Source organism: Carcharhinus amblyrhynchos, chromosome 4 (assembly GCF_965287045.1).
Source record: "Carcharhinus amblyrhynchos chromosome 4, sCarAmb.v2.hapA, whole genome shotgun sequence".
Lineage (NCBI taxonomy): Eukaryota > Metazoa > Chordata > Chondrichthyes > Carcharhiniformes > Carcharhinidae > Carcharhinus > Carcharhinus amblyrhynchos.
In genome coordinates this window covers 2,703,014-2,727,344 of record NC_137327.1, presented here as the reverse complement: position 1 = coordinate 2,727,344, position 24,331 = coordinate 2,703,014, and the positions used below count along the sequence as shown (strand labels likewise).

At 42.9% G+C, this 24,331-nt stretch overlaps 1 protein-coding gene across 4 annotated transcripts in view; it reads right to left on the bottom strand.

The window, feature by feature from the left end:
* LOC145341759 (protein LSM14 homolog A-like) overlaps positions 1–24,331 on the bottom strand; it is an 87,281-nt gene that overhangs the window by 5,190 nt on the left and 57,760 nt on the right. For 2 of the 4 annotated variants that reach the window (XM_080186673.1, XM_080186671.1), the window contains exons 3-8: positions 23,117–23,249; positions 15,430–15,552; positions 9,694–9,861; positions 8,642–8,722; positions 4,198–4,368; positions 45–222 (exon numbers count right to left, since the gene is read on the bottom strand). In XM_080186673.1, coding sequence (XP_080042799.1) covers positions 45–222; positions 4,198–4,368; positions 8,642–8,722; positions 9,694–9,861; positions 15,430–15,552; positions 23,117–23,249 — 854 coding nt within the window. The remainder of the gene's footprint in view (positions 1–44; positions 223–4,197; positions 4,369–8,641; positions 8,723–9,693; positions 9,862–15,429; positions 15,553–23,116; positions 23,250–24,331) is intronic. The other 2 variants (XM_080186675.1, XM_080186674.1) reach the window with 1 other exon arrangement.

Genomic DNA, 24,331 nt, shown 5'->3' with positions numbered 1-24,331 from the left:
CTCATACTTGTGTGAAACTAACATTTTTGGCAAAAAATTAATACCTGGTTTCATTATCACAGGAGATGTTGTCAAAAAAGGATTTGGTTTTGTCATAATAACATTTCGGTCCTGAAGTGTCCTCCTCATCGGCATTTCCTTCACTGTTTTGCGTTTCAATCCCTGAGTCACCTTTATCTTCACCATTTACAGTCTTCTCTGTTTTATCAGGCTGCTTGTCATCTGTCAAGAAACAAAAACAGTGCCAATCTTTATTGGTAAAGCAAAAAAAACATAAGCCCAGTTTAATCTTTATACTCCACAAAAATACTGATTTCCAACTCAAATGATGGAATGAGCATTTCCAAAACATCTTCTACAATCTCAGGATTCCCAAGTGCATTTGTAGAGGGGGTCCAGCGTGGGGCCGTGCCTTACTCCCTGAGGATTTTCCCTCTCTCTCACCACTGCTTACACTTGCACCCACTCAGTAGGTGAGTGAAAGAGAGTGAACATGTGAAGACTGAGTGAGAGAGACACGCACAAACTGAATCCCATCGCCTGGTTATTTTTATTAATTTTTTTTAACCCCATCAAATCAATGCTGACACTGCTTTGTTTTTGCTCAGAAACTGTTTCTTCTCAGTACGTCAACTATGTTTTGAAATTCAGTTTACTGTTGTGCCAAATGTTATCTTTTATGCAATTTGTCCATGAGTGAGAAAAATAGGATTCTAAACATGTTCATTATTTTATGCATCAGTAATCATATTCTAAGACTGAGATCCCCAGAACAAATCTCTCAGTCGATAAATGTAGAAAATAATGGGATCATGCACAACACTAAATCACGCACTCCACAATCAACTGCCAAAGACAAGTTGCCTAGTGCTGATCTCTCAGATGGCTTACACCCAGAATATTCAGTGAAGTAAGACTGCTGCCAGCTGAGTCAAAGTTAGAACATTATGGATTTCACTCCAGAGATTGGAGTACAAAATCCAGACTGAGGGAGGGCTTCTGCACTGTCAGAAGTCCCATCTTTCAGATGAGGCCCTGTCGGCCTTTCAGTGACGAGCAAAGAAGTTCCCCTTGACATCCTGGTCAATATAAATATCAATATCTCAACAAACCACACACACGTACACAAACACCGCCCCCCGCCCCCCCCCCCCGCCCCCCCCGCCCCGCCCCCCCCCCCCCCCCCCCCCCGCCCCCCCCCCCCCCCCCCCCCCCCCCCCCCCCCCCCCCCCCCCCCCCGCCCCCCCCCCCCGCCCCCCCCCCCCCCCCCCCGGCCCCCCCCCGCCCCCCGGCCCCCCCCCGCCCCGCCCCCCCCCCGCCCCGCCCCCCCCCCGCCCCGCCCCCCCGGCATCCCATAAAACTACGACTAGGGAAACTTCCCCTTCACATCCTTCTTGACCTGCCCAAAGCTTAGCTAGCTGCTCACACCATCCTCTTCCAACACCTCCCCACTGTCCTTTAGCTGGGTAAGACTGCACTCTCCTGGTTCCATTCTTTTCTATCTTATAGAGAAGGTAAAGTTGCCATAGTTCCAGATGACCAATGGCTGCTCTCCCCTTTGAGGGGGAGAACTGACTTGTGGTGATTTAACTGGAGGATCATCACACCTCAGGCAAGGGGCAAGACTGAAAGATGGACCTTCGTGAATAACCTCAATGTAGGGACTGAACCCACACTGTTAGCATAGTTCTGCATCATTAACCAGCTGTCCAACCAACTGACCTAAACCAATCCCATCTTATAGTAACTAGAGAATTACTTGCAATAGCTTCTCTTCCTGCTCCTATGATGTTACCTCTGGTGTCTCCCAAGGATCTACCAAAGTACCTCCTATTTCTCATCCACGTGCTGTCTCTCGACAACATCACCTGAAAACACGGTGTTAATTTTCACGTTCACTAACAACAGTAAGCTCTACCTCACCACCTCTCCCGATGACTCTACTGTTACCAAAATATCAGGCTGCTTATAAGGCATCCAGCAACAGATGAGTAGTAATTTCCTCCAATTAAAAAAATTGGGAAGAATGAAGCTATTACTTGCAGCTCCACCTCCAAACGCCAATCCCTAACTGCCAACTCCATCCCTCTCCCTGGCTACTAGCTGAGATTAAGACAGTATGTTCACAACCTTGATGTGACATTTGAAGGTGTGATGAATTTCAGGCCTCACACACATGCCATAACTAAGACTGTTGATTCTCACCTTTGTGACTTTTCCCATCTCAACTCAGCTTCTGAAATCCTCATCCATGCCTTTGTTACCTCAAAATTTGAATATTCCAACACTCATTTTGCTGTTTACCCACCTTCTACCCACAATGAACTGGAGGTTGCCCAAAACTTGGCTGCCTTGTTGTCAAGTCACAAGTCTCGCTCTGTCATCCTGTGTTCCCAGGCTTGTTGTACTGGGTCTCAATCAAGCAGCATCTTGATTTTAAAATTTTCACCCTTGTTTGCAACTCTCTGCATAACCTGACCCCTCCCCATCTCTCCAATCTCCTTTAGTCCCACAGACCTCCAAAATATCTGGTCATATTCTTTACTTTGAGCTTCTGGTGCACCCAATTTTAATTGCTTCACCATTGGTGGCTGCGCCTTCAGTTACCTGCGACCCAAGGCCTGGAATGCTCTCCTGACACCTCTCTGCCATGCTTTTCTTCTTTAAATTACTCCCTAAAACCTAGCTTTTAATCACCTGAAATAATATCTCATGTGGCTCAGTGATTGTTCGGCTCCTCTGAAGCACCCTGGATCATTTTAATCCAACAAAGGTGCCATCCTGGAATTTGTTGGATCTTGCTGAGTGCAAATAGGTTGGCACATTTCCTATGTTGCAAACAATTACAATACTTCAAGAAGTATTTTATTGCTTGTAGCATGCTTTGGGCTGTCTGCAAACATGGTAGGTGCCGCAGAAACGAATGTCCTTTTTTCTCTCTGTTGCAGATTTGTCTTGTGCATTTTCTGCCTTTTACACATTTCAGTGTCTTCTGGCTGCAATTTTTTTTTGTTTGCCCCCTTTCCAAGTTTTCTGCCCTGCTTACATTGCCTTGGACTATACAAAGGTATTTTCTTCTAATTAAGTAATAGGTTTGAGACAGCAAGTGGTGCAAGGGAAGGAATGAGATGAAATTCACATTCATAACAGTGCTTTATGCGTCAGGCATCCTGAAACAATTCACGTGAATTACGAGGCCAGTTCTTACAGCGTGCGAAAGTTTGCTATACAAAGAGTAGTTAACGTCTTTTCCATGATGTGGATTGAAGGAGGGATCAAGGCATCTTTAACATTTACCACAAAATGGAAAAGTCAGCCTCACATCTGAAGAGCTGCAATGGAATTCTCCTTCAATATTGCTCTGTGTTACTGCACAACACATGCTCAGGTCCCAGCATTTGTCCTGAACCTACTATACTTTGATTCTATATCAGCAATATTGAGCAGACACGGAAGTAAGAATTTTGCAACGAAAAAAGTTTTGTCAGTTCTTAAATCAAGGGCTTCATACCAGAGATGTGCGGGTTAGGCTGAATGGCCACGCTAAACTGTCCCATGTCCTTACCGGGATAAATATGTGGGGTTACAGGAATAGGGCCTGGGTGGGGTTATTGTCGCTGCAGGCTCATTGAGCTGAATGGCCTCTTTCAGCACTGCAGGGATTTTATGATTTTGCTCTGCTCTGCAGGTTAGATTATAGGTTCATACGGCGAAGATCCATCATACCTGTGCCAGTTCTTTGAGAATTGTCTCCTTACCCTGCTCTTCCCCAACAGCTTTATAAACTTTTCACTCTCATTTCTATATTGAGTTTCTAATTTTCTATCAGCCTTTCAAGCAGTGAACCCCAAAGTCCATCCAGGCAAGTCTCACAGGTCCAATTCAAAGGTTCATCACAATTACGGTTTGGTAGTCATTATCTGATTAAAAGGATGAAAGGATTGTGAGATTAGTACAGAGTAAAACAATGTTAAAAACAGCAGATGTCGAAGTTTTGAATATTTTGGCCACATGGTGTAGTTTTCCTCCCAAGCCCAGACGTTGGAACCAGAGCAGTAAGATAACATGAAAGGACATTAATGGCAACACATAAATGCAATAAATGCAAGTGATGCTCCCCTGTCCTCAGCTGCAGAATTTGCTGAACAGAAACTGTAGCCTCAAAGAGCAAGAGCCAGGAAAAGAAAACAACATTACCTTTCAATTTCAGCTTATTCTGGAACTCTCTGTCTATCTCCTCTTTGTTAAACTGCGCATTTGCACTCTCAAAGTCGAAGTCTTTCTCGAACTTCATTGGGCCATCTCTTCTTACAGCGAACCTCCCCCTTCCTCGGCTCCCACCACGTCCTCGCCTGACAGCCTGGCCCCCTGTAACCAGGGGAGAGACAGAATGTTAGTGCATCTAGGAAGCTGGGTCAGAACAGAGAGCAGAAGCAGAACGATCAGCATCACAACCTGGAGCATCCACAGTTCATGCATTGAAGACTGCAACAAAGACATGGTCTTCTTCCCTCCAATATCTTAGCTTTATGTAATACCACTAAACGTTTAAAGTTATTTAGGAGTGTTGCAAATAGGCTTACATTAACACTGCAATGAAGTTACTATGAAAATCCCCAAGACCAAATAATACCATTAGATAAAGCAATAAATAAGCTAAGTCAATATGGACCTGAGGATGGACATTCTAATCACGAGGAGAACTTTCCTCATCAATTACACCACCTCACACAAACCCTTCAGGCAGCCTATAATCAATTGCAGCTCTGAAATAAAACTACTGGCAAGATTAAACTGCAAACTTGAATCCCGGGCCACTCTCAAAGTTCACTTTGTCCATCAGCAACAAGCAAATTCTATCCTGGCTACATCAGGACTCTCTGGACAGAAAGTGTCTGTTAACTGTAGTGGAGGGGAATTTTTACTGTGCTCTTGAAATTCACTTTCAGGGTTTAAAGAACACATCACTTTCAGGGTTTAAAGATCCCAGCTGATTTTAGCACTGGACAAATCAGATTCCAGTGAATCCTGATTTGGTGGATCCTAATTTTATTTCAGCAAATCATGGAGGTAAGTTACTGAACATATTCACCAGAGTCTGCCAGAGCACTTCTAATGTGAAGAATAAAATGTTTACTAAAATAATGAACATTACTAATACAAAATATTTTCATACAAACACCTGAAAATTATTCAAACTCAGTATTCCTTTTCTCCCAGTAACACTCTTACACACACAATACCCCAGTGAAAGTTTAACACCAACTTAGCAGCCCTGCTTCTTGCTTGGGTTCACCCAGTTGAAAACAGTTTTCTGACCAACACGTTTCTGAGCATTCACTAGATGCTTTTCCCCCCCCTCCCCCAGTTGGTATATCTCCTAAAGACAGCTAAAAACTGCAATCTAAACTCCTTAATACTTCAACTTCAGGGCAAACATATGAGTTCTTTCAATCAGTTCCCCAGCAGTTTTTCAGGATTTCTCACTTGAGAGCTCAGAACCTCTTGTCTTGTTTCTCTGGCGTGCACGCACACATACATGCATACACAGAGCGCACTGCCAAAACTAAATGAAATTAGAACCATGTTTCACTTTCCTTACCACACTATTGTAAATTAAACTTAGAAATTACGCACCAAGTGAGGTCTGTATCAGTAGAACCAGAAGACATGAGAAAATGAATTTACAGTTCATACAGCAAAGGGTTGTGTAATTTTGAGGCAGTGATCTCTTAGCTTCATATTAGAACCAAGTTTTGTGATATAATGATGAACAGCTGCAGGTTTCAAATGCGACAGGAGAATAAGTGCTGCAGGGTGCATTCATCCTAAACTCAACTAATTAGTTTAACTGACAGGGCATGAATTAAACTTGTCAAATATTGGAACAAGGATACACAAGTCAATTTCCAGTCAGTGACTAGACAGAGGGATATGATATTGAGGGTGGCCAGTGCAGCGAAAGAAAAAAGGTGGCAGATTCTTGATGACTGCACAGTGGCTTATGCTAGAAATACCCATTTGTCAATATTGGACAAGGTCAAGATGGGGTTTGGCTGTAAGCCATGGCAACACATGACAGAAACCATACACCAGCAACAGATACGCAAAGGGTATCGACTGGCAAAAGCTTTATGAAATTAGAAAGATGAATATGTGACTCAAAGACTGATATGGGAGGAGTGGGTTTCGGTTCATGGGGCACTGGCGTCAATACTGGGGAAACTGTTGGGACGGCCTATATCAGAACCATGCTGGGATCAGTATTCTTGTGGACCATATAACAAAGGAAGTAGAGAGTGGTTTAAACTAAATAGTTGGCGTGTGGATTCAGTTGCACAGAAAATTAGTAAGTCAAAGTTGAAGAAGGTAGGAGTACATGATGAGTCTGCACGTCAAAAGCAAAAGCTACTGACAGATCCTATTAAGAACATAAGAACATAAGAAATAGGAGTAGGAGTAGGCCATCTGGCCCTTCGAGCCTGCCCTGCCATTCAATAAGATCATGGCTGATCTGTCGTGGCTCAGTTCCACATTCCCGCCCTCTCCCCATAACCCTTAATCCCCTCTCTTATCAAAAGCCCATCAACCCACGTCTTAAAAATATTTAGCGAGGTAGCCTCCACCACTTCAACGGGCAGAGAATTCCAGAGATTCACCACCCTTTGAGTGAAGAAGTTCTTCCTCAACTCCGTTCTAAAGTCATATTGCACCAAGGACTCATACAAAAGGAAAGAAATTGGATAATAAAATGAACTAAAAGGTTTTGTATGTGAATGCAAGAAGTATTCAGAATAAAATTAATGCGCTAATATTGCACACTGAGGTTAACGGGCATGATTTAGTAACTATTAGAGACATGGTTGCAGGGAAAACAGGTTTGGAATTGAGTGCCATGGGTACTCTGTATTTCTGAAGGATAGACAGGAAGAGGAGACGGTGTAGCTTTGCTAGTTGAGGAAGACATTGGTACTGTAGTGAGAAATGGTATACGCGCTGTAGTACAAGATGCAGGATTAGTCTGGGTAGAAATAAGCAATAGCAAAGGAAGGAAGTCCCTGCTGCAAGTAATCTATTGATCCCCTACAGTGGTTCTAAAGTGGGGCACAGTATAAACCAAGAAATACTGACAGCTTGTAAGAAAGGTGTGGCAATAACCATGGGTGATTTTAACATGCATAATAACTGGAACAATCAAACTGGCAAGAGTAGCCTCAAGGGAGAGTTCAATAAATGTATGACAGATTGTTTTTTGGTGCAATAAGTTGTGGATTTGGTTTGTGAAATGATTAATCATCTCAGTTAAGGATTCTCCAGGGAAGAGTGATCATAGCATTCTAGAATTTCAAATTTAGCGTGAGGCAGGGCAAGAAACTAGAGTCTTGTACCAGCATGCTGAATTTAAACAATGACATGGGCACAAGGACAGGTTTGGCCCTAGTGGACTGGATAGGAAGACTACAACATAGGACTATTGATCAACAGTGGCAAATATTTAAGGAGATAATCAAATCCTCCCTACAAAAAAATTTCCAGAGAGGAGGAAAGGTATAAGAGCAGGAAAAAACATCCATGGCTAAGCAAAGAAGTTAAGGATAACAAAAGGCAAAAACTAAAGTATGATGTATTGAAAAGGCTGGTGGCATACTGAGATTGTAAAGCTTTTAAAGATCAAGGGGTCACTAAAAAGAAATAAGAGCAACTGTAACTTGTGAAAGAAAACTAGCACAAAATATAAAACCAGTCAGTAAAAGCTTTTAAGTATATAAAGAGGAAGAGAGGAGCCAAAGTGAATGTTGGCCCATTGGAAGATGATGCCGTCTTCATTTTGTTGACATTGAGGGAGAGATTATTGTCATCGCACCAATTCACTGATTCTCTCTCTTTCTTGTACTCTGTCTCATCATTGTTTGAGATCCGACCCACTACAACGGTGTCATCAGCAAACTTGAAAATCAAGTTGGAGGGGAATTCGGACACCCAGTCACAGTATATGAGGAGTATAGTAAGGAGCTGAGAACTCAGCTTTGTGGGGCACAGGTGTTGAGGATGATTGTGAAAGTGATGTTGTTGCCTACTCTTGCTGATTGTGGTGTGGGTTAGGAAGTTCAGGATCCAGTCGCAGAGGGAGGTGCTGAGCCACAGGCTACAGAGATTGGAGATGAGTTTCATTAGAATAAGGTGTTGGAGGCTGAGCTGTAGTCTATGAATAGGTGTCTGACATAGGTGTCCTTGTTATCTAGGTGTTCCAGGTTGAGTGTAGGACCAGGGAGATGGCATCTGCTGTGGACCTGTTGCGGCGGTAGGTGAACTATAGTGGATTCAGCCATTTAGGAGGCCCAAACTGAACTGCGCCATGATTACCCTTTGAAGCACTTCATAATGATGGATATCAGAGTCGCCAGGCAATAGTTATATAATTTAATATAACAGTTGCATTCATCAACCCCCTTCCCAAGGAGGGTCCATTTATACACCATCATCTCCTCCCCCACAAGCAGCTCAGGAAGTAGAAAGTAGGCAATAATATTTCCACATACTGCCCAGACTGACCCTCACATTTCAATACATTTTCCCAGCAATGAGTTAGTTGCACTGAACAAAGGAATAGTTACAGTTGAATGGTAAGCAAGTCATGTACCTGATGGCCTCCTGTTTGGTTCCCTATTTTCATTCTTAAAGTGATCATTCTCTGGCCGTAGACCTTTCTGCGATTCAAAGACTAATCAAATAAAATAAAACAATAGTAATGGTAAATAATAGGTCGGCATTATTTATCAAGTATTTCTAGGTACCGACATTTTAATTTTAATACTGAAAATAAATACTGATATTTTAAACTCTAATTCAAGATGATTACCGCAATAAAACATGAGAAAAACACAAACAAACAGCAATGAAAATAGGCTTTCAAGTTAACGTTAGATCACAATCAATCCAATTTACATGGTTTTGGATGCCAGGGATAAATTAACTTGCTGGTTAATTACAAGACAGAAGTCACAAGGAAGTCAAAATAGTCAAGTTGGATACTCATCACCAACTGCAAACTTTTATCCTGGTAAATCAATGATGGTTTTCTCAGAATGTATAAATTCTGAAATAGCATGTGATCCTCGTGTCATATACTATTCTGGCTGGAATATAGAAGCCCTTATTTTCTAATCCATAATAAGCCAAGGTAACCTTTCACCAGTTGCAAACATATGCTTCCTTAAGGATCAGTAACTTAGACATGCCAACACGAACCTGGGATATAACTCCTCATGTATATCCTTAAATGCTCACGTTGTCCAAACTAAACTGCCTGTTTGCCCTGCTGCATAGAATAAGTTCATAACACACCTGCACAGACCCACTCTAGGCATTGTGGAAGATCTATCAGTGATCAGAAGCAAACGTACTAGCTCAAGACCTTCAAAAAGGCACAGAAACCATTGCATTTGTTAACCGTGGACTGCTAGTGACTAGCGAATTTACACTGCTCCATTAATGGGATGCATTTCACAGTTGTTGAGCCCTCACAGGACCTATATCATAGGCAGCGCTGCAATATCGCATCAAGACATGAGATTTATGTGCACCTTCAAACAGGCAAACCTCACCAGCGTACACTCAAGCACAGTGAGAATGGGACCAAGTTTCCTTGATTCAAGACTGCAACTGTAAATTGGACACAAACTCAATTCTTACCTTTTCTTGCATCATGAGAATCTGCTGGTTTGTGGTGGTGAACTGATGGCATAGGTCTGGTTAGGACAGGGCTTCTCCTGCCTACAGGGGCCTGAGAAGTATTAGTCTGCACCGCCTGTTCCATTGTCGGACTTTTCCTCATGGGATCCAGCTTTGGGCTTGATCGGCCTGAAAAAGAATGTACCAATTGCCTATTTTAAAGTCAACCACACTCATACAGACTGTATGCTGCAGAGATCTGCAGCTAAAATAGATGATAGCTAATCAGAGGCTTAGTATGCAAGGTTTCAGAATGACAAATGACTTTCAAAACGATATGCACACATGGAATTTCATTCACCTTCATGACTTCTCGCCTTGCTCACTGACCTGTGAGGAGGGCAGAAGCTTCCTAAGGTGCTGCCAATGTCCTTAACCAATGAGAAAGAAACATATCAATTGTCCAGAGTGCAAAGTGGAGATTCTCAGCCCCGTGCCCAAGAACTCCTATCCTACCCTTCCCTCTGTTTACATTGTGTCCAACATAAATCACTACTTTCAGCATAGTTAACAGAAAGGAACAGTGAGGAGAAGGTCAAGAAAACCTATGAGAACAATTTAAATATTCAACATCTGCAAAGTTATGGTGTTGGCTTGGCCTAGTTGGTTGCATTTTTGAAGGGAGATTTGCAGGAGTGGTGTTAAAACAAGCTGGTGTGACAAACTATGTCAAAAGGTTGCAGATAAGTTGGAGGAGGAGGAATTGTTTATTAGAGTCACAATCACATTGGATATCATTTGCAGCTTTAATAAGCACTGATTAAATGCTGTGGCAGGGGCAGAACCGAGTGTGAAGAGGTTCAGACGTGCAGGTTGTGGGTAAAATGAGTTCGGATTACAACATCCTGAAAATACAGATGGTCAATGATGCGTTTTCTTCGAGAAGGGGTGAAGGAGTCAGATTTGAAACATGGACAATGTACAAAAGAATTGTTTCTCTTCATTCTTTTTGAAAGTGTCATCCTAATTACCCCTTTAAAGGCAAATAATAATGAAGAATGGCATGTATGAAGCCTAGAGCACACTCTCAGTTGAGAACCACGCACTACTTCCAGGAAATTGACATTTTCAAAGACTTTGCTGCCAACAAAACCAAACACCTTCTTGGCTTTCCTAACTCAGTCTTTAATCCTGTCACTTCCAGGAGACCCATCCCCTGCACCCCTTCAGTGTGGCACTAATGTGAGAATTACATTCCGCACAAAAGTCCTGTTGTCAACACAGACATGCACATTTTGGAACATTACAGAAGGTTTAAATGTTATTAAAATTTTTAAAGTCCTGTCATCAGGTTGATCTTCTGAGCTAACTGCCCAAATCAGAAGCTAGCAAAGTGCAACTTTCATTGATAATAAAAACAATGACAGAGTTAGTTACTATTATGGAGACACAACTCTATTCGGAATCTCAGTCTAGGAACAATCCTTCTCAACCATCTGCAACAAACTAACTTCCCGATTTTCATATTATGAAAAAGATATGGATGCTTCCCGGAATGGGTCAGTTGGCTAAGTGCACTGGTTCAAGAATTACTCGGCTTTTACAAACTTAGATGCTCCCAGATTTGGTCCTTTGTCTGTACTTGGTTAACTAATTTCTGTCAGGGCATTACAGTTGATATATGTACCGTCGAGTAGAAAAAAGGTCAAAGTAGGATCCCTGTTCCTAAGTTCAATCCTCTGATCCCATGAATAAAACCAGGATGCAGGATATGGACAAAATCAGGCTCAGCACCAATGTATCTCTGGAAGACGAGTGGAACGTGTGAAGTCATGGCTGCTATCTGTGCCCGAATTAACCAAATGTGCACCAAGTGCTTCCTGCTGCAAAAACCTGAGCTCTGGATTTCAGAGCTGGAGTGGCGCATCCACAAGGCTAGACTAGGCGGACAGCACATTCAATGAGGCGGTACATTGCAGTTTAAGGGCCTGGAGGCATAGAGGAAGTGGATGACTACAAGGCAGTCCAAGCAAACTAGGCAGGCTGTCAGGAGTCACAAATCTGTTCTCCATTTTGGAAGCTGATGAGGGCACTGTTCCCCAGAGGAGGAAAATCAGAGCTAGGTTTGTAGAACCACATGCAGCTTGGCTGCACAGAAGGGTGAAAAAGGGAAGAGCAGCAGTGATAGGGGATTCGTTAATTACAAGAACATTTCTGTGGCCATAGGTGTGACTCCAGGATGGCAAGTTGCCTGCCAAGATCAAGGATGCCACAGAGCAGATACAGGACATTCTCCTGAGGGAGGGTGAACAGACGGTGGTTGTGGTCCACACTGGTATCAATGACTTGGGTAGGATAGGGATAGGATCCTGGAATCAAGATTTAGGGAACTAAGTAGAAAATATGGAAGCCGGACCTCAAATGTAATAATCAAGTTCACTCTGAATGTTACAGGAAAGTAGGTACATCAATAAGAGGATAAGGCAGATAAATGCATGGCTAGAAAGATGGTTCAGGAGAGGGAGTTTTAGATTCCAGGGTCACTGGAGATGCCACATGTACAACTGAGGTGAGTTGCACCTGTAGAGGGCTGGGGCTGAGTCCCTTGCTGGCATTTTTCTTGTGCTGTTGGGAGGACTTTAAGCTAACATGACTGGGGTGTGGAACCAAGAGAAAATATCGGGCACAACATACTGGTAGGGACAGAAAGCATGGGTATAGAGAAGAGCAAGTTAATAGATGAAGTTGGAGTACGGGAGAATTTAATGGTGTCTAAATCAGGGTTACTGTGCATGTTTATCATTGCACAAAGTAAAGAAGATTGGAGAGTTACAGGCGCTTGGCAACAGGATTTTGTGGTAATAACAGAAATTGGCTCAAAGGGCAGAATTGGGTGTTAAATACTTCTGAGTACAAGTAGTTCAGAAAACATAGCAAAGGAAGGAAAGGGGGAGCGGTGGTGGTATTGGTTAGGGAGAGCACTGCAGTGCTGGAGAAAGATGTTCCAGAGAGTTCAATTTGGCTGGATCTAAAGAACAAAAATGAATGTCCGGTGAAGTCTACAGATCGTCAACTAGTGAGAAGGATGACAAACACGTGCAGCAAAACAAAGATGCAAACATCTCAAGCGCAGTTTTAATGGTGGGGTTTCAATTGTCTAAATGCAGACTGGGACGTGGTGGCACAAACAGCAGAGAGAGGGCAAAAGTTCCTAGATTGCATTCAGGGAAATTTTCTACAGCAATACGTGTCCAGTCCAACAAGAAAGGATGCACTGTTGGTCTTGATTTTTGGAAATGAGATGGGCCAAACAGATCAAATCTCAGCAGGGGAATATTTAGGAGACAGTGATCATTGTATCATCGGGTTTAGGATGATGATAGAAAAGAATAATAAACAATCAAGAGTAAAGATAATTAACTGGAAGGAAGCCAACTTGAGTGGAGCAAGAATGGGCCAGCTAGATAGGAAGAAAAGGTCGGCGGGAAAAACTAGCTGAATAATGGGCTCCCTTCAAAGTAGAAATGATCTAGATACTCAAATAATTTCCTTAAAATGGAAAAGTGGACATACTGTCTACATCAACCGGGACCAAGTGAAAATAGTCAAGAGCTCCAGGTTTTTAGGTGCCCAGATCACCAACCTGTCCTGTCCCTCCATGCCGACACCATAGTTCAGAAAGTCCACCAATGCCTCTACTTTCTCAGAAGATTAAGGAAATTTGACATGTCAGCTACAACTCTCACCAACTTTCACAGACGCAACATAAAAAGCATTCTTTCTGGTTGTATCACAGTTTGGCATGGTTCCTGTTCTTCCCAAGACCGCAAGGAACTATGAAAGGTCGTGAATGTAGCCCAATCCATCACACAAACCAGCCTCCCATTCATTGACTCTGTCTACACTTTCAGCTGCCTCGGCAAAGCAGCCAGCATCCCATGCGCCCTGGACATTCTCTCTTCCACCTTTTCCCATCGGGAAAAAGACACAAAAGTCTGAGGTCACATACCAACCGACTCAAGAACAACTTCTTCCCTGCTGCTGTCAGACTTTTGAATGGAGTTACCTTACATTAAGTTGATCTTTCTCTACACCCTAGCTATGACTGTCACACCACATTCTGCACTCTCTCCTTTCCTTCTTTATGAACAGTATGTTTTGTCTGTGTAGCACGCAAGGAACAATATTTTTCACTGTATGTTAATACATGTGACAATAATAAATCAAATACAAGTCACGAGCTCCTTAGGATGAAAAAGGGGATATAAATTAATAAAAGGGAGAAAGATGTGCTTATGACAGATATCAGATAGAAAAGATAGTAGGTTCCAAAAAACATACTGGAGAAACAAAGAGGGATTGTGAGAATAGACTGGCACCAACATAAAGGGGAATCCCAAAGTCTTCTATAGGCACATAAATAGTAGAAAGGTGATAAAAAGGAAGAGTACGGCTAACTAGGAACCTCAAAGGAAACTTACAGATGGATGCTGGGGGCATCAGGTGAAGAAGGAACAACACTCCGAAAGTTTGTGCTACTAAATAAAACTGTTGGATTTTAATCTGTTGTGAGACTTCTTTAGTATATTAATGATCCAGATCTTGATGTGTAGGAAGTATTGTAAATTATGAAGAGGACAGTGTAGAATTTCAAAAGGTCACAGACAATTCCATGGAGTGGGCAGATAGACAGCAGGTGAAGTTCAATACAGAGATGTGAGATTTTTTTTCAGCAGAAAGAACATGGAGAGACAATATATAGTAAGGGGCAAAATTCTTAAAGGGGATGCAAGGACAGAGTGAGTGCAATTACTGGGTGTAATTTGCATAGATCATTGAAAGTGGCAGGACAGGTGGAATGAGTAGTTAATAATGTATATAGTATTCTGGGCTTTATTAATAGGGACAAAGTGTACAAGAGCAAGAAGATTTTGCTGAAACTAGTTAGATGTTAGCTGCAGTATTGCGTACAATTCTGGGCACTGTACTATAAAAGGAGGGTGTGGACGCAGTGGACAGTGCAGACAGGTTTACAAGAATGGTCCCAGGGATAAGAACCTTCAGTTCCGAATATAGATGGAAGAAGTTGGGTCTATTTTCCTTGGATAGGAGATTCGATAGGGATTCTCAAAATCACGGACAGAGGGAGAAACTATTCCCGCTCGTAAAAGGATCAAGAACGAGAGAGTACAGATTGCTTCTTTGGCAAATCACTTCAAATGGGATATGAGAAAATATCTTTTTCACAAAGCAAGTGATTCAGGTCTGGAATGCACTACCTGGAAGTGTGGTAGAGGCAGGTTCAGCTAAACTATTCAGGAGGACATTACTTAATAGAAATAACGTTCATAGATATGGGGAAAAGGAAAGGGAATGGCCCAAAGTTCATTTGGAGAACAACTGCAGAAAAAAATGGGCCAAATGGCCTCCCTTCTGAGCCACAACAATTCTGTGATTCTGCGAAATCCACTGACTGCTTTGGGTAAGATAGCCAAGAAAGTTCAGCCCTTGAAACCTCAGCTCGAAAAAGGGCATGAGTAAGGGGAATGGCTGAAATATACTGTTCACTTCGGATTTGCACAAGTCTCGAGGGCCCTGATGCATTTTTATAATACTCGATTCAAACATTGCAAGGGAAACTGCACACAATTGAAAATTTACAGCAAACATTCATAAGTGCCCTCTCAATTCTTAAATGGAAACTTTTAATTGCATAATTTAACATTTTGTTGCATTTTAATATGTTAAAGACTTTACCCTGAAAAGCTAACTGCAATTTCAGTGAGCCCATATCGGGTTTGACGGTCGAACCCAGTGAGCTGGTCTGTGTAAGTGATGCGAAGCTGGTTTTGTTGCTGTTGAAAGATGACGAGGGACCTCCTGTTCATGTTCAGTCACAAAAACAAGGGGAAGAATTCAAAAAGAGATAAGAGATTACAAAGATCTTGCCATCACTGGCACATCAGAATCCATCATCACAGACAGTGCAAAGCAAAACATATCCCTTTCCCAAGATTTCTTACAAATAACCTGTTAAGCTGTAAAAGTCTGTTTAAAAAGGTAACATCCAAATTCACAGGATAGAAACTAACTCTCAATCATTGGGCATGGAACAATGGCATGCTCAGTTTGGAATTTCTGAAATGAAATATTACCTGCGCAATGTGAAGATTGTACTCATTACTAAGAGGGGAATTACAACCATGACCAGATATTTGAGGATTGTTGCGTTATCATAAAACCACATTAGATTCATCCATTGACATCACAAAGCCAAAACAAAACTTTTCAAACAATCTAATACACACACTAGCATCAAATCTACAAGTAACCAACTTCTGCAAAAACACCAGGGTTCAACTGCCAACGTGTGGCATGCTGAGGCTGCTTGTAAAAGAGAATTGCGAGCATCCTAGTTTCTCCCCCAGAATCATTCCTGTTGGTCATTTCCAAACAGAAAATGCCAACTTCTATAGAGAGTTAATCTTCAAATATAATCAGGTAGGAACTAGAGATCAAAGACATGCAACAAAGGTACTGAGACCTGTCAAATAACCTTGTTCATTTGGAAATCACTACTCAAAAAGAGGGTGGAAGATTGCCATGGCTGATAGCTGTGGATTAGCAACAAGCTACACAGATCAATCCATCACAGCTTCAATTCCAAAGTTGGTGAATTCAACCAGAGCAGCAATATGTCCCTGGTGACTCTGGGAAGTGAGGAAGAAATGACTCAACCAGTTCTTTCTACAATGTCCACAATGTAAACTGAAACCTCTAAATGGATTGGATGTGTCTGTGGTGCCCTCAAAGATCCAGTTACAGTACACCAGTCACTCATGCCCTTAGTTTCAATTTAAAAAAAAATGGCCAGTTGGGTAAGCTTTACCACATCAGTGGAGCAGTGAAGGGGGAAAGAGAAAAGGCAAAAAAAATTTGTAGGTTTAATACATGTCAGTATTTCTGAACTGATCTACACAGAGCTTGGTTTAAAGCCTAGATGTAGGAGTAAGTGGAATCTTGCAAAGATGGTGGAAGTTACTCAAATGCTTACATGATTACTGTCTGGAGTCACTCGAGAACAGATACATTCAACTCTGCCATTCTTTTACAAGATTGTTGCTGAACTTCAAAACAGATCCCTTTTGCTGACCGTTGCCCATGTGCATGGTTGCCACATTCCAATCATTTCCCTCTGTGTATATTTTGCCTACCGAAGTAACTGAAGTATTTCGCACGCAAAGCAAGGGCAAGTGAAGTGAGATGCATGCTGATTGCTCACAACATTGACTACGAGGGCTGTGCGCTCCCTGTGTTCAAAAAGTTTCAAAATTTCTTTGGTTTTTATCATTTGAAATTGACGACAGTTCTAATGTACAAACGATTAAGCATTGCTAAAACTCATTATGAAATATTCAGATGTATAAAATTTTATTCATGGGGTCATGGCTACTCAATATGCCAATTTCAATCTTGTGGTCTATTGAGATGAAGAAGAGCCACTCCCATAGCCCACGAACTAGCCTAGATTGCCATCAGTGCAATACAGGCAATGTCACAAATTCCAAGAACGTGTAGGGACAGGGAGACCTGGGGATGCTTATGCATCAATCTTTAAAGGTGACAGTATATATTGAGAGAATGATTAGCAAAGTGGCCAGCACAGCGGCAAGAATGCTGCCTCAGTGTCAGGGACCCAGATTTGATTTTGACTGGAGTGTTTCTGTGGAGTTTGCACATTTTCTCCATATCGGTGTGGATTTCTTCCGAGTGCTCTGCTTTCCTCCCCACAGCCCAAAGTTTTGCAGGTTATGTGGCCATGCTAAATTGTCTCTGTGTGAAAAGGTGTGTAGGTTAGCTATGAAAAATGTGCAGGGTTACAGAGATAGGGCAGGAGAGTGGGGCTGCTTAAGATGCTCTTTTGGAGAGTTGGTTCAGACTCTGGGTTGAACGGACACTTTCTGCACTATAGGGATACTATGGTTCAAAGCATACAAGATCTTGCATTTCATGAATAGAGGCATTGAGCACAAAAGCAGACAGGTTGTGCTGAACTTTTATAAAACGCTGGCTAGGTCATAACTGGAATAGTGTCCCCAGTTCTGGTCACCACATTTTATGAAGTATGAGGGACATTGAGAAGGTGCAGAGGAGATTTCCTAGCATGGTTCTAGGGATGAGGGATTTTAGGTTGGAAAAATTGGGATTACTCTGTTAGGAGCAAAGGAGATTAAGAGGAGATTTGATAGAGGTTTACAAGTTTAAGGCAGTTTGGGTATGTCAGATAAAGGGCACAAAGAAAAACTGTTCCCATTAGTTGATGAAACAAGAACTTGGGGGCAGAAATTTAAGGTCTTGGGCAAGAGATGCAGATGAATATGAACAACTTTTTTCTTTAGATACAATGCATGGTCACAGTCCAGGACCCAGTGGAAACGAGCTGGTCACTTTAGGGGATATGAGCTTGCAGTGCTATGAGAATGGAGCAATGGGAATGGGATTGACTGGACTTTTTTTTAAACAAAGGCCGAGCACAGGCTCAATGAGTCGCATGGTCTCCTTGTGTGCCATCATGACTCCACGGCTATGACAGCCTTTGAAACTGAAGATTCATAAGAACATAAGAACATAAGAAATAGGAGCAGGAGTAGGCCATCCAGCCCTTCGAGCCTGCCCCGCCATTCAATAAGATCATGGCTGATCTGTCGCTGCTCAGTTCCACTTTCCCGCCCTCTCCCCATAACCCTTAATCCCCTCTCCTATCAAAAACCCATCAACCCGTGTCTTAAAAATATTTAGCGAGGCAGCCTCCACCACTTCAACGGGCAGAGAATTCCAGAGATTCACCACCCTTTGAGTGAAGAAGTTCCTCCTCAACTCCGTTCTAAACCGCCCCCCTTTTATCTTGAGGCTGTGCCCCCTAGTCCTATTGTCTTTTTTGAGCGGGAAGAGTCTTTCCACCTCTATCCGATCCATCCCATTCATCATCTTATACGTCTCAATGAGATCTCCTCTCATTCTTCTAAACTCTAACGAGTACAAGCCCAGTTTATTCAGCCTCTCCTCATAGCTCAACCCCCTCAACTCCGGTATCAGCCTAGTAAACCTCCTCTGCACTCCCTCCAAGGCCAAAATATCTTTGCGCAGGTGCGGCGCCCAAAAATGCACACAGTACTCCAGTTGCGGCCTCACCAATGCCCTATACAGCTGCAGCAAGACCTCCCTACTTCTATATTCAATCCCCTTCGCTATGAAGGCCAGCATCCCATTCGCCTTCCTGACCACCTGCTGCACCTGCAAGCTGGGTTTTTGCGACTCATGCACAAGGACCCCGAGGTCCCTCTGCACCGTCGCCTGCTGCAGTTTTTCGCCTCGTAAGTAATAGTCCTTCCTACCATTTTTCCTACCAAAGTGGACCACCTCACACTTGCCAACATTAAATTCCATTTGCCATTTCCTGGCCCATTCGCCCAGCCTACCTAGATCCTTCTGCAGACTCTCCACACCCTCCGCACAATTTGCCGTTCCCCCAATCTTGGTGTCATCAGCAAATTTCGACACCCTACACTCGGTTCCCTCCTCCAGATCATCTATATAAATGGTAAAAAGCTGAGGCCCCAGCACCGACCCCTGGGGCACTCCACTAGTCACCATCCGCCAATCCGAATAGCACCCGTTGACCCCCACTCTCTGCCTCCTATTTGACAACCAATCTTCTATCCACGCTAACACCTTACCCCCAACTCCATGTCCCTCGACCTTCTGCAATAACCTCTTGTGAGGCACTTTGTCAAACGCTTTCTGAAAATCTAGAAAGACCACATCCACCGGCTCTCCTCTATCCACTGCCCTAGACACATCCTCATAGAACTCCAGTAAATTTGTCAGACACGACTTCCCTTTAATGAAACCGTGCTGCGTCTGCTCTATCAAGCAATTCCCTTCAAGATGCCTCGCAATTTCCTCCTTAATGACAGATTCTAACATTTTACCTACCACAGATGTTAAACTAACCGGCCTATAATTCCCCGCCTTTTGCCTGGCACCCTTCTTAAACAACGGCGTAACATTAGCCGTTTTCCAATCATCCGGCACTTCCCCGGAATCCAGCGACGTTTGGAAAATAACCACCAAGGCATCCACTATCACCTCCGCCATTTCTTTCAGAACCCTCGGATGCATTCCATCCGGTCCTGGGGACTTGTCCACAATCAGCCCCTCCAGTCTGTCGAGCACCGCCTTTCTAGTAACAGTAATGTCATTAAGACCCTCCAGTCCTACCACCTTTCTATCGCTAACACCCGGCAAATTATTCACGTCCTCCTCCGTGAAGACAGAAACAAAAAAATTATTCAATACCTTAGCCATATCCCCATCCCCTACCACTAGGTCCCCTTTCTCATCCTCTAAAGGACCAACATTCACCCTAGCCAGCCTCTTCCTTTTTATATATTTATAAAAACTCTTGCTATCCTTTTTTATATTAAGCGCTAGCCCAGCTTCATAGTTTCTCCTACCCTTCCTTATCAACTTCTTTGTCAATCTTTGTTGACATTTAAACCTCTCCCAATCCTCTTCTCGCCCACTACTTTTAGCTACTCTAAATTCCTCCGCTTTTAGTTTAACACTTTCCTTCACCTCCTTTGTTATCCACGGCTTATTACCTCTCCTCCTACTATCCTTTTTGACCATCGGAATAAATTTCCGTTGAGCACCAAGAAAGATCTCCTTAAAGATCCTCCACTGCTCCTTAACAGACCCTCCCTCCAACGCGCTCTCCCAGTCCACATTCGCCAATTCTTCTCTCATCCGACCGTATTTCCCTCTATTCAAACAAAGGACGCGTGTCCGGGAACCCACTTTCTCCTCCTCCATCTGCACCAGAAACTCCACCATACAATGATCACTCTCCCCAAGAGGATCCTTCACCACAAGGTCCCTAATTCTACCCGCCTCATTACATAGCACCAGATCCAAGATAGCTCGCTCCCTCGTCGGCTCCAACACACACTGTTCGAGGAAACTATCCCGGCAGCATTCCAAGAACTCTTCCTCGAGCCCCCCACGTCCAACATGGGTCGACCAATCAATATGCAGATTGAAATCCCCCATAACTACGGCCGTCTCATTCTTGCACGCCGCACTTATTTGCGCGTTAACAGCCCTTCCCATCTCCAGATCTTTATTCGGGGGCCTATAGACGACACCCACCAGCGTCTTCCTCCCTTTGCTGTTCCTAATCTCCACCCACAATGATTCCACCCTCTGCTCCTTGGCTCCAATATCATCCCTTGCTACCACCGTGATGCTATCCTTAATCAGCATAGCTACGCCCCCCCCTTTTCCCTCCTGTCTATCCTTCCTAAACACTTGATAGCCCTGTACATTCAGCTCCTAGTCCATGTCACCCTGCAGCCACGTCTCTGTAATGGCCACCAGATCGTATCCATTTGTGTCGATCTGCGCCATCAGCTCATCCACTTTATTCCGAATGCTTCGTGCATTCAGATAAAGCGCTTTCATCCCAGCCTTCACCTGGACCCTATTTGTCGCAACGCCACCAACTATACTCACGCCCCCTACTCCCTCTATTATTGGGACATCCTCGGCCTCTTCCCTTACATGTACACTCTCCTTAACTTTAGACCTCGTAAGGTCACCTACCCTCACACCCTCCCCCCCCCTAATTAGTTTAAAGCCCTGTCTACAGTCCTCTTTACTCGATTCGCCAACACTCTGGTCCCAGCACGGTTCAGACCAACCCCATCCCTCCCAAACAGGTCCCACCTACCCCAATTCTGGTGCCAATGCCCCATAAATTCAAACCCATTCCTCCCACACCAATCCCTGAGCCACCCATTCACTTCCTTAATCCTGTCAACCCTACGCCCATCTGCACACGGTTCAGGCAGTAGCCCAGAGATAACCACCTTGTCGGTTCTACTTTTTAATTCCATTCCAAGCTTTTCATACTCCCTCATATTCATGCAGAGAACTTTGATAAAGTATCATTGAAGAGCTGCCACTAAAGTGAGGCTTTGGAACAAGAGAACATTTTGTTCTTTATTCCAATACTTAAATACTTTAACTGTTTAAGTGTGAGCTGGAACGTTAAAAGTAAGCAGGCTATTCAAGTGAAGGTATTAATCAAACCAGTTGGTATTTTTCCAACTCCTGCAGCGACTATTAATATAATGTCAGAAGAACAAGAACATCTCAGTCAAACACTACGCCAGCAAACTTGGATCATTCTTATACCAAACTCTCCAATGGAGGCCAAGGATTGAAGTGTCCCTAGATGGTTAGCAAGGGACAGTAGACTTTTTTAAAAAACAGTAACTTAAAAATGGAGTACCCAAAAACACTGAAGCCTAGAGCTCCTTCCTGAAATTCCTGAATATGGGCTAATCTTATATGCATTACAGAAGTGGCACTATGATGTAAAAATACACGTATTCCATTACATATCTGGTCTTAAATAAAACTGCTTGCTTTAGGTTGCAAATTAATTGAGGGGGACACGGTGGTCAGTGGTAATACCACTGGCTCAGTAATCCGGGTGCCTAGTTGGCGCTGAGAACAATGTGGTTTAACTTTTAATTGCCCTCTGAAATAGCCATGCAAGATGCTCAATTCAAGGGTTTTAGGGATGAGCAATACATGCTGAGCTTGCCCACAACCCATGTAAGAATACTTTAAAAAACAAATACATAGAACATAGAACAGAACAGTACAGGCCCTTCGGCCATATTCATTTACATACTAATTTAATCTTGAACAAATTGTGTTTGGTTTCCAAGACCCAAACAGACCACAAATTTTCAACGGCTGACATAGAAAGCAATTGATCGCAATCAAGCCCCACCCTCAATAACTCCTATCTCAACTCGCTCTACAATTTCAAAAATATACATGATGTACAAGACAACTGCAGTCATCCCTTCAGTGAAGCAACACAGGCAAAGCTAAAGCAAAATTTCACTAGACAACACCCGTGATTGGCTCATTGGCATCAATCACAATGCTGCCAGAAAAAAACCAATTCGGCTGGCATTTATAAAGCATCTTTCATATCCTGGGGTGTCTTAATGTTCCACAACCAATTAATTAACTTTGAAGTATGATCATGCCCATTTCAGTGGGATCTTGTACGCAAATTGACTAACAATAATGACGTAGATAATCAGCAACTCCACTTTTGGTGGTATTGATAAAGAGAAAACATCAGGAGAACAGCACTGCTCTTCAAAGCTCCTTGGGATCCTTCAGATCCATTCAAGCAGAAATACACAGCTCTGGGTTAATAACGCAATGAAGAATGATGGCTTTGATGATGCAGCATTGCGTTTGTGTCACATCAAAGAAAGCAACAGCAGCAGAGGATAGAATCACTTGGATGATTTTTCTGTTTACTAACTTCATACAAAAACAATCAAAAACTTACCGACACCCACGGCATTGTATTGTTGCGTCACTAGCGGGCTTGGCCCAAACTGGCTGTAAGCTGGCATTCTGCTGAATGGTGGATAGGAACTCACGGATTGGAAAGAAGAGCTCGAGGATGAGCCAAGTGAAGACTGTGGAGGGAAAGAATAAAAAAAATGATGATCCAGCCATAGAGTGTCGAGGAACCAACCAGCAGCTTGCAAGCTCCACACTCCTCTTTGACATTCAATAATTTAATGGCCAAGAAAATTATTGGATAAAGTTCTGACAAATAGTATGAACTGTCAATTAAAAAATCACTGATTAATCATGGACAGTTAGCATGAAGTTAAGGGACGGTTATTCAGAATGACGGACAAGGAGATTGATGAAAGTACTGCATTTAATGTAGTCTTACACGGATTTCAGAAAGGCTTTTGACAAAATCCCACATAACAAACTGGTCAGAAAAGCATTCGCTCATGGGAAGCAAAGTGGCAAACTGAATCCAAAATGAGTTGAGCTTTGGGGAGTAAAGGGTGTTTGTGTAACTGGAAAGTTATATTCAGTGGGGTGCTTCAAGGTTCAATACTCAGTCCTATGCTGATTGAGGTATATGTCAATCAGTTAGACTTAAATATAGGAGGCATGATTAAGAGGTTTTCAAATAATTCAAAAATTGGCTCTGTAGTAGATAGTGCAGAAGACTGTAGACAGCAGGAAAATACCAATGGTCAGAAACTGTAATTCAATCTGAGGGAGTGAAAGGGAATAACATTTGGAAAAGCGAAGCAAGGGAATATACAGAAAATGGCACAAAACAGAGAAATGCACAGGAACAGAGGGGCCTTGAGTTCTACGTTCACATATTCCTGAATGTAGCAGCAAGAGTTAAGGTGACATCTGGAATTGCCTCCTTTATTAGTTGGGCCTGGAGTATAAGAGCAGGGAAATTATGCTAGAATTGTACATATAAAACACAGCCTCAGCTACCATATGCAGTTCTGGTCACATTACAGAAAGGGCCCTTCACACTGGGAAGGGACTAGAGGAAACTGGAGAATGTTGCCCCAGGAAAGACTGGATAGGCCTGGATTGCTTTCTCCATGTACAAAAGAGGAAACTAAATGAAGTGTACAGAGATGCCTAGGAAAGAAGAGTGCAGTTTTCCTGCGCAAAGGAATCAATATTAATTGTATTAATTCATGTCAAATGCATTCAGATAGGGAAACTC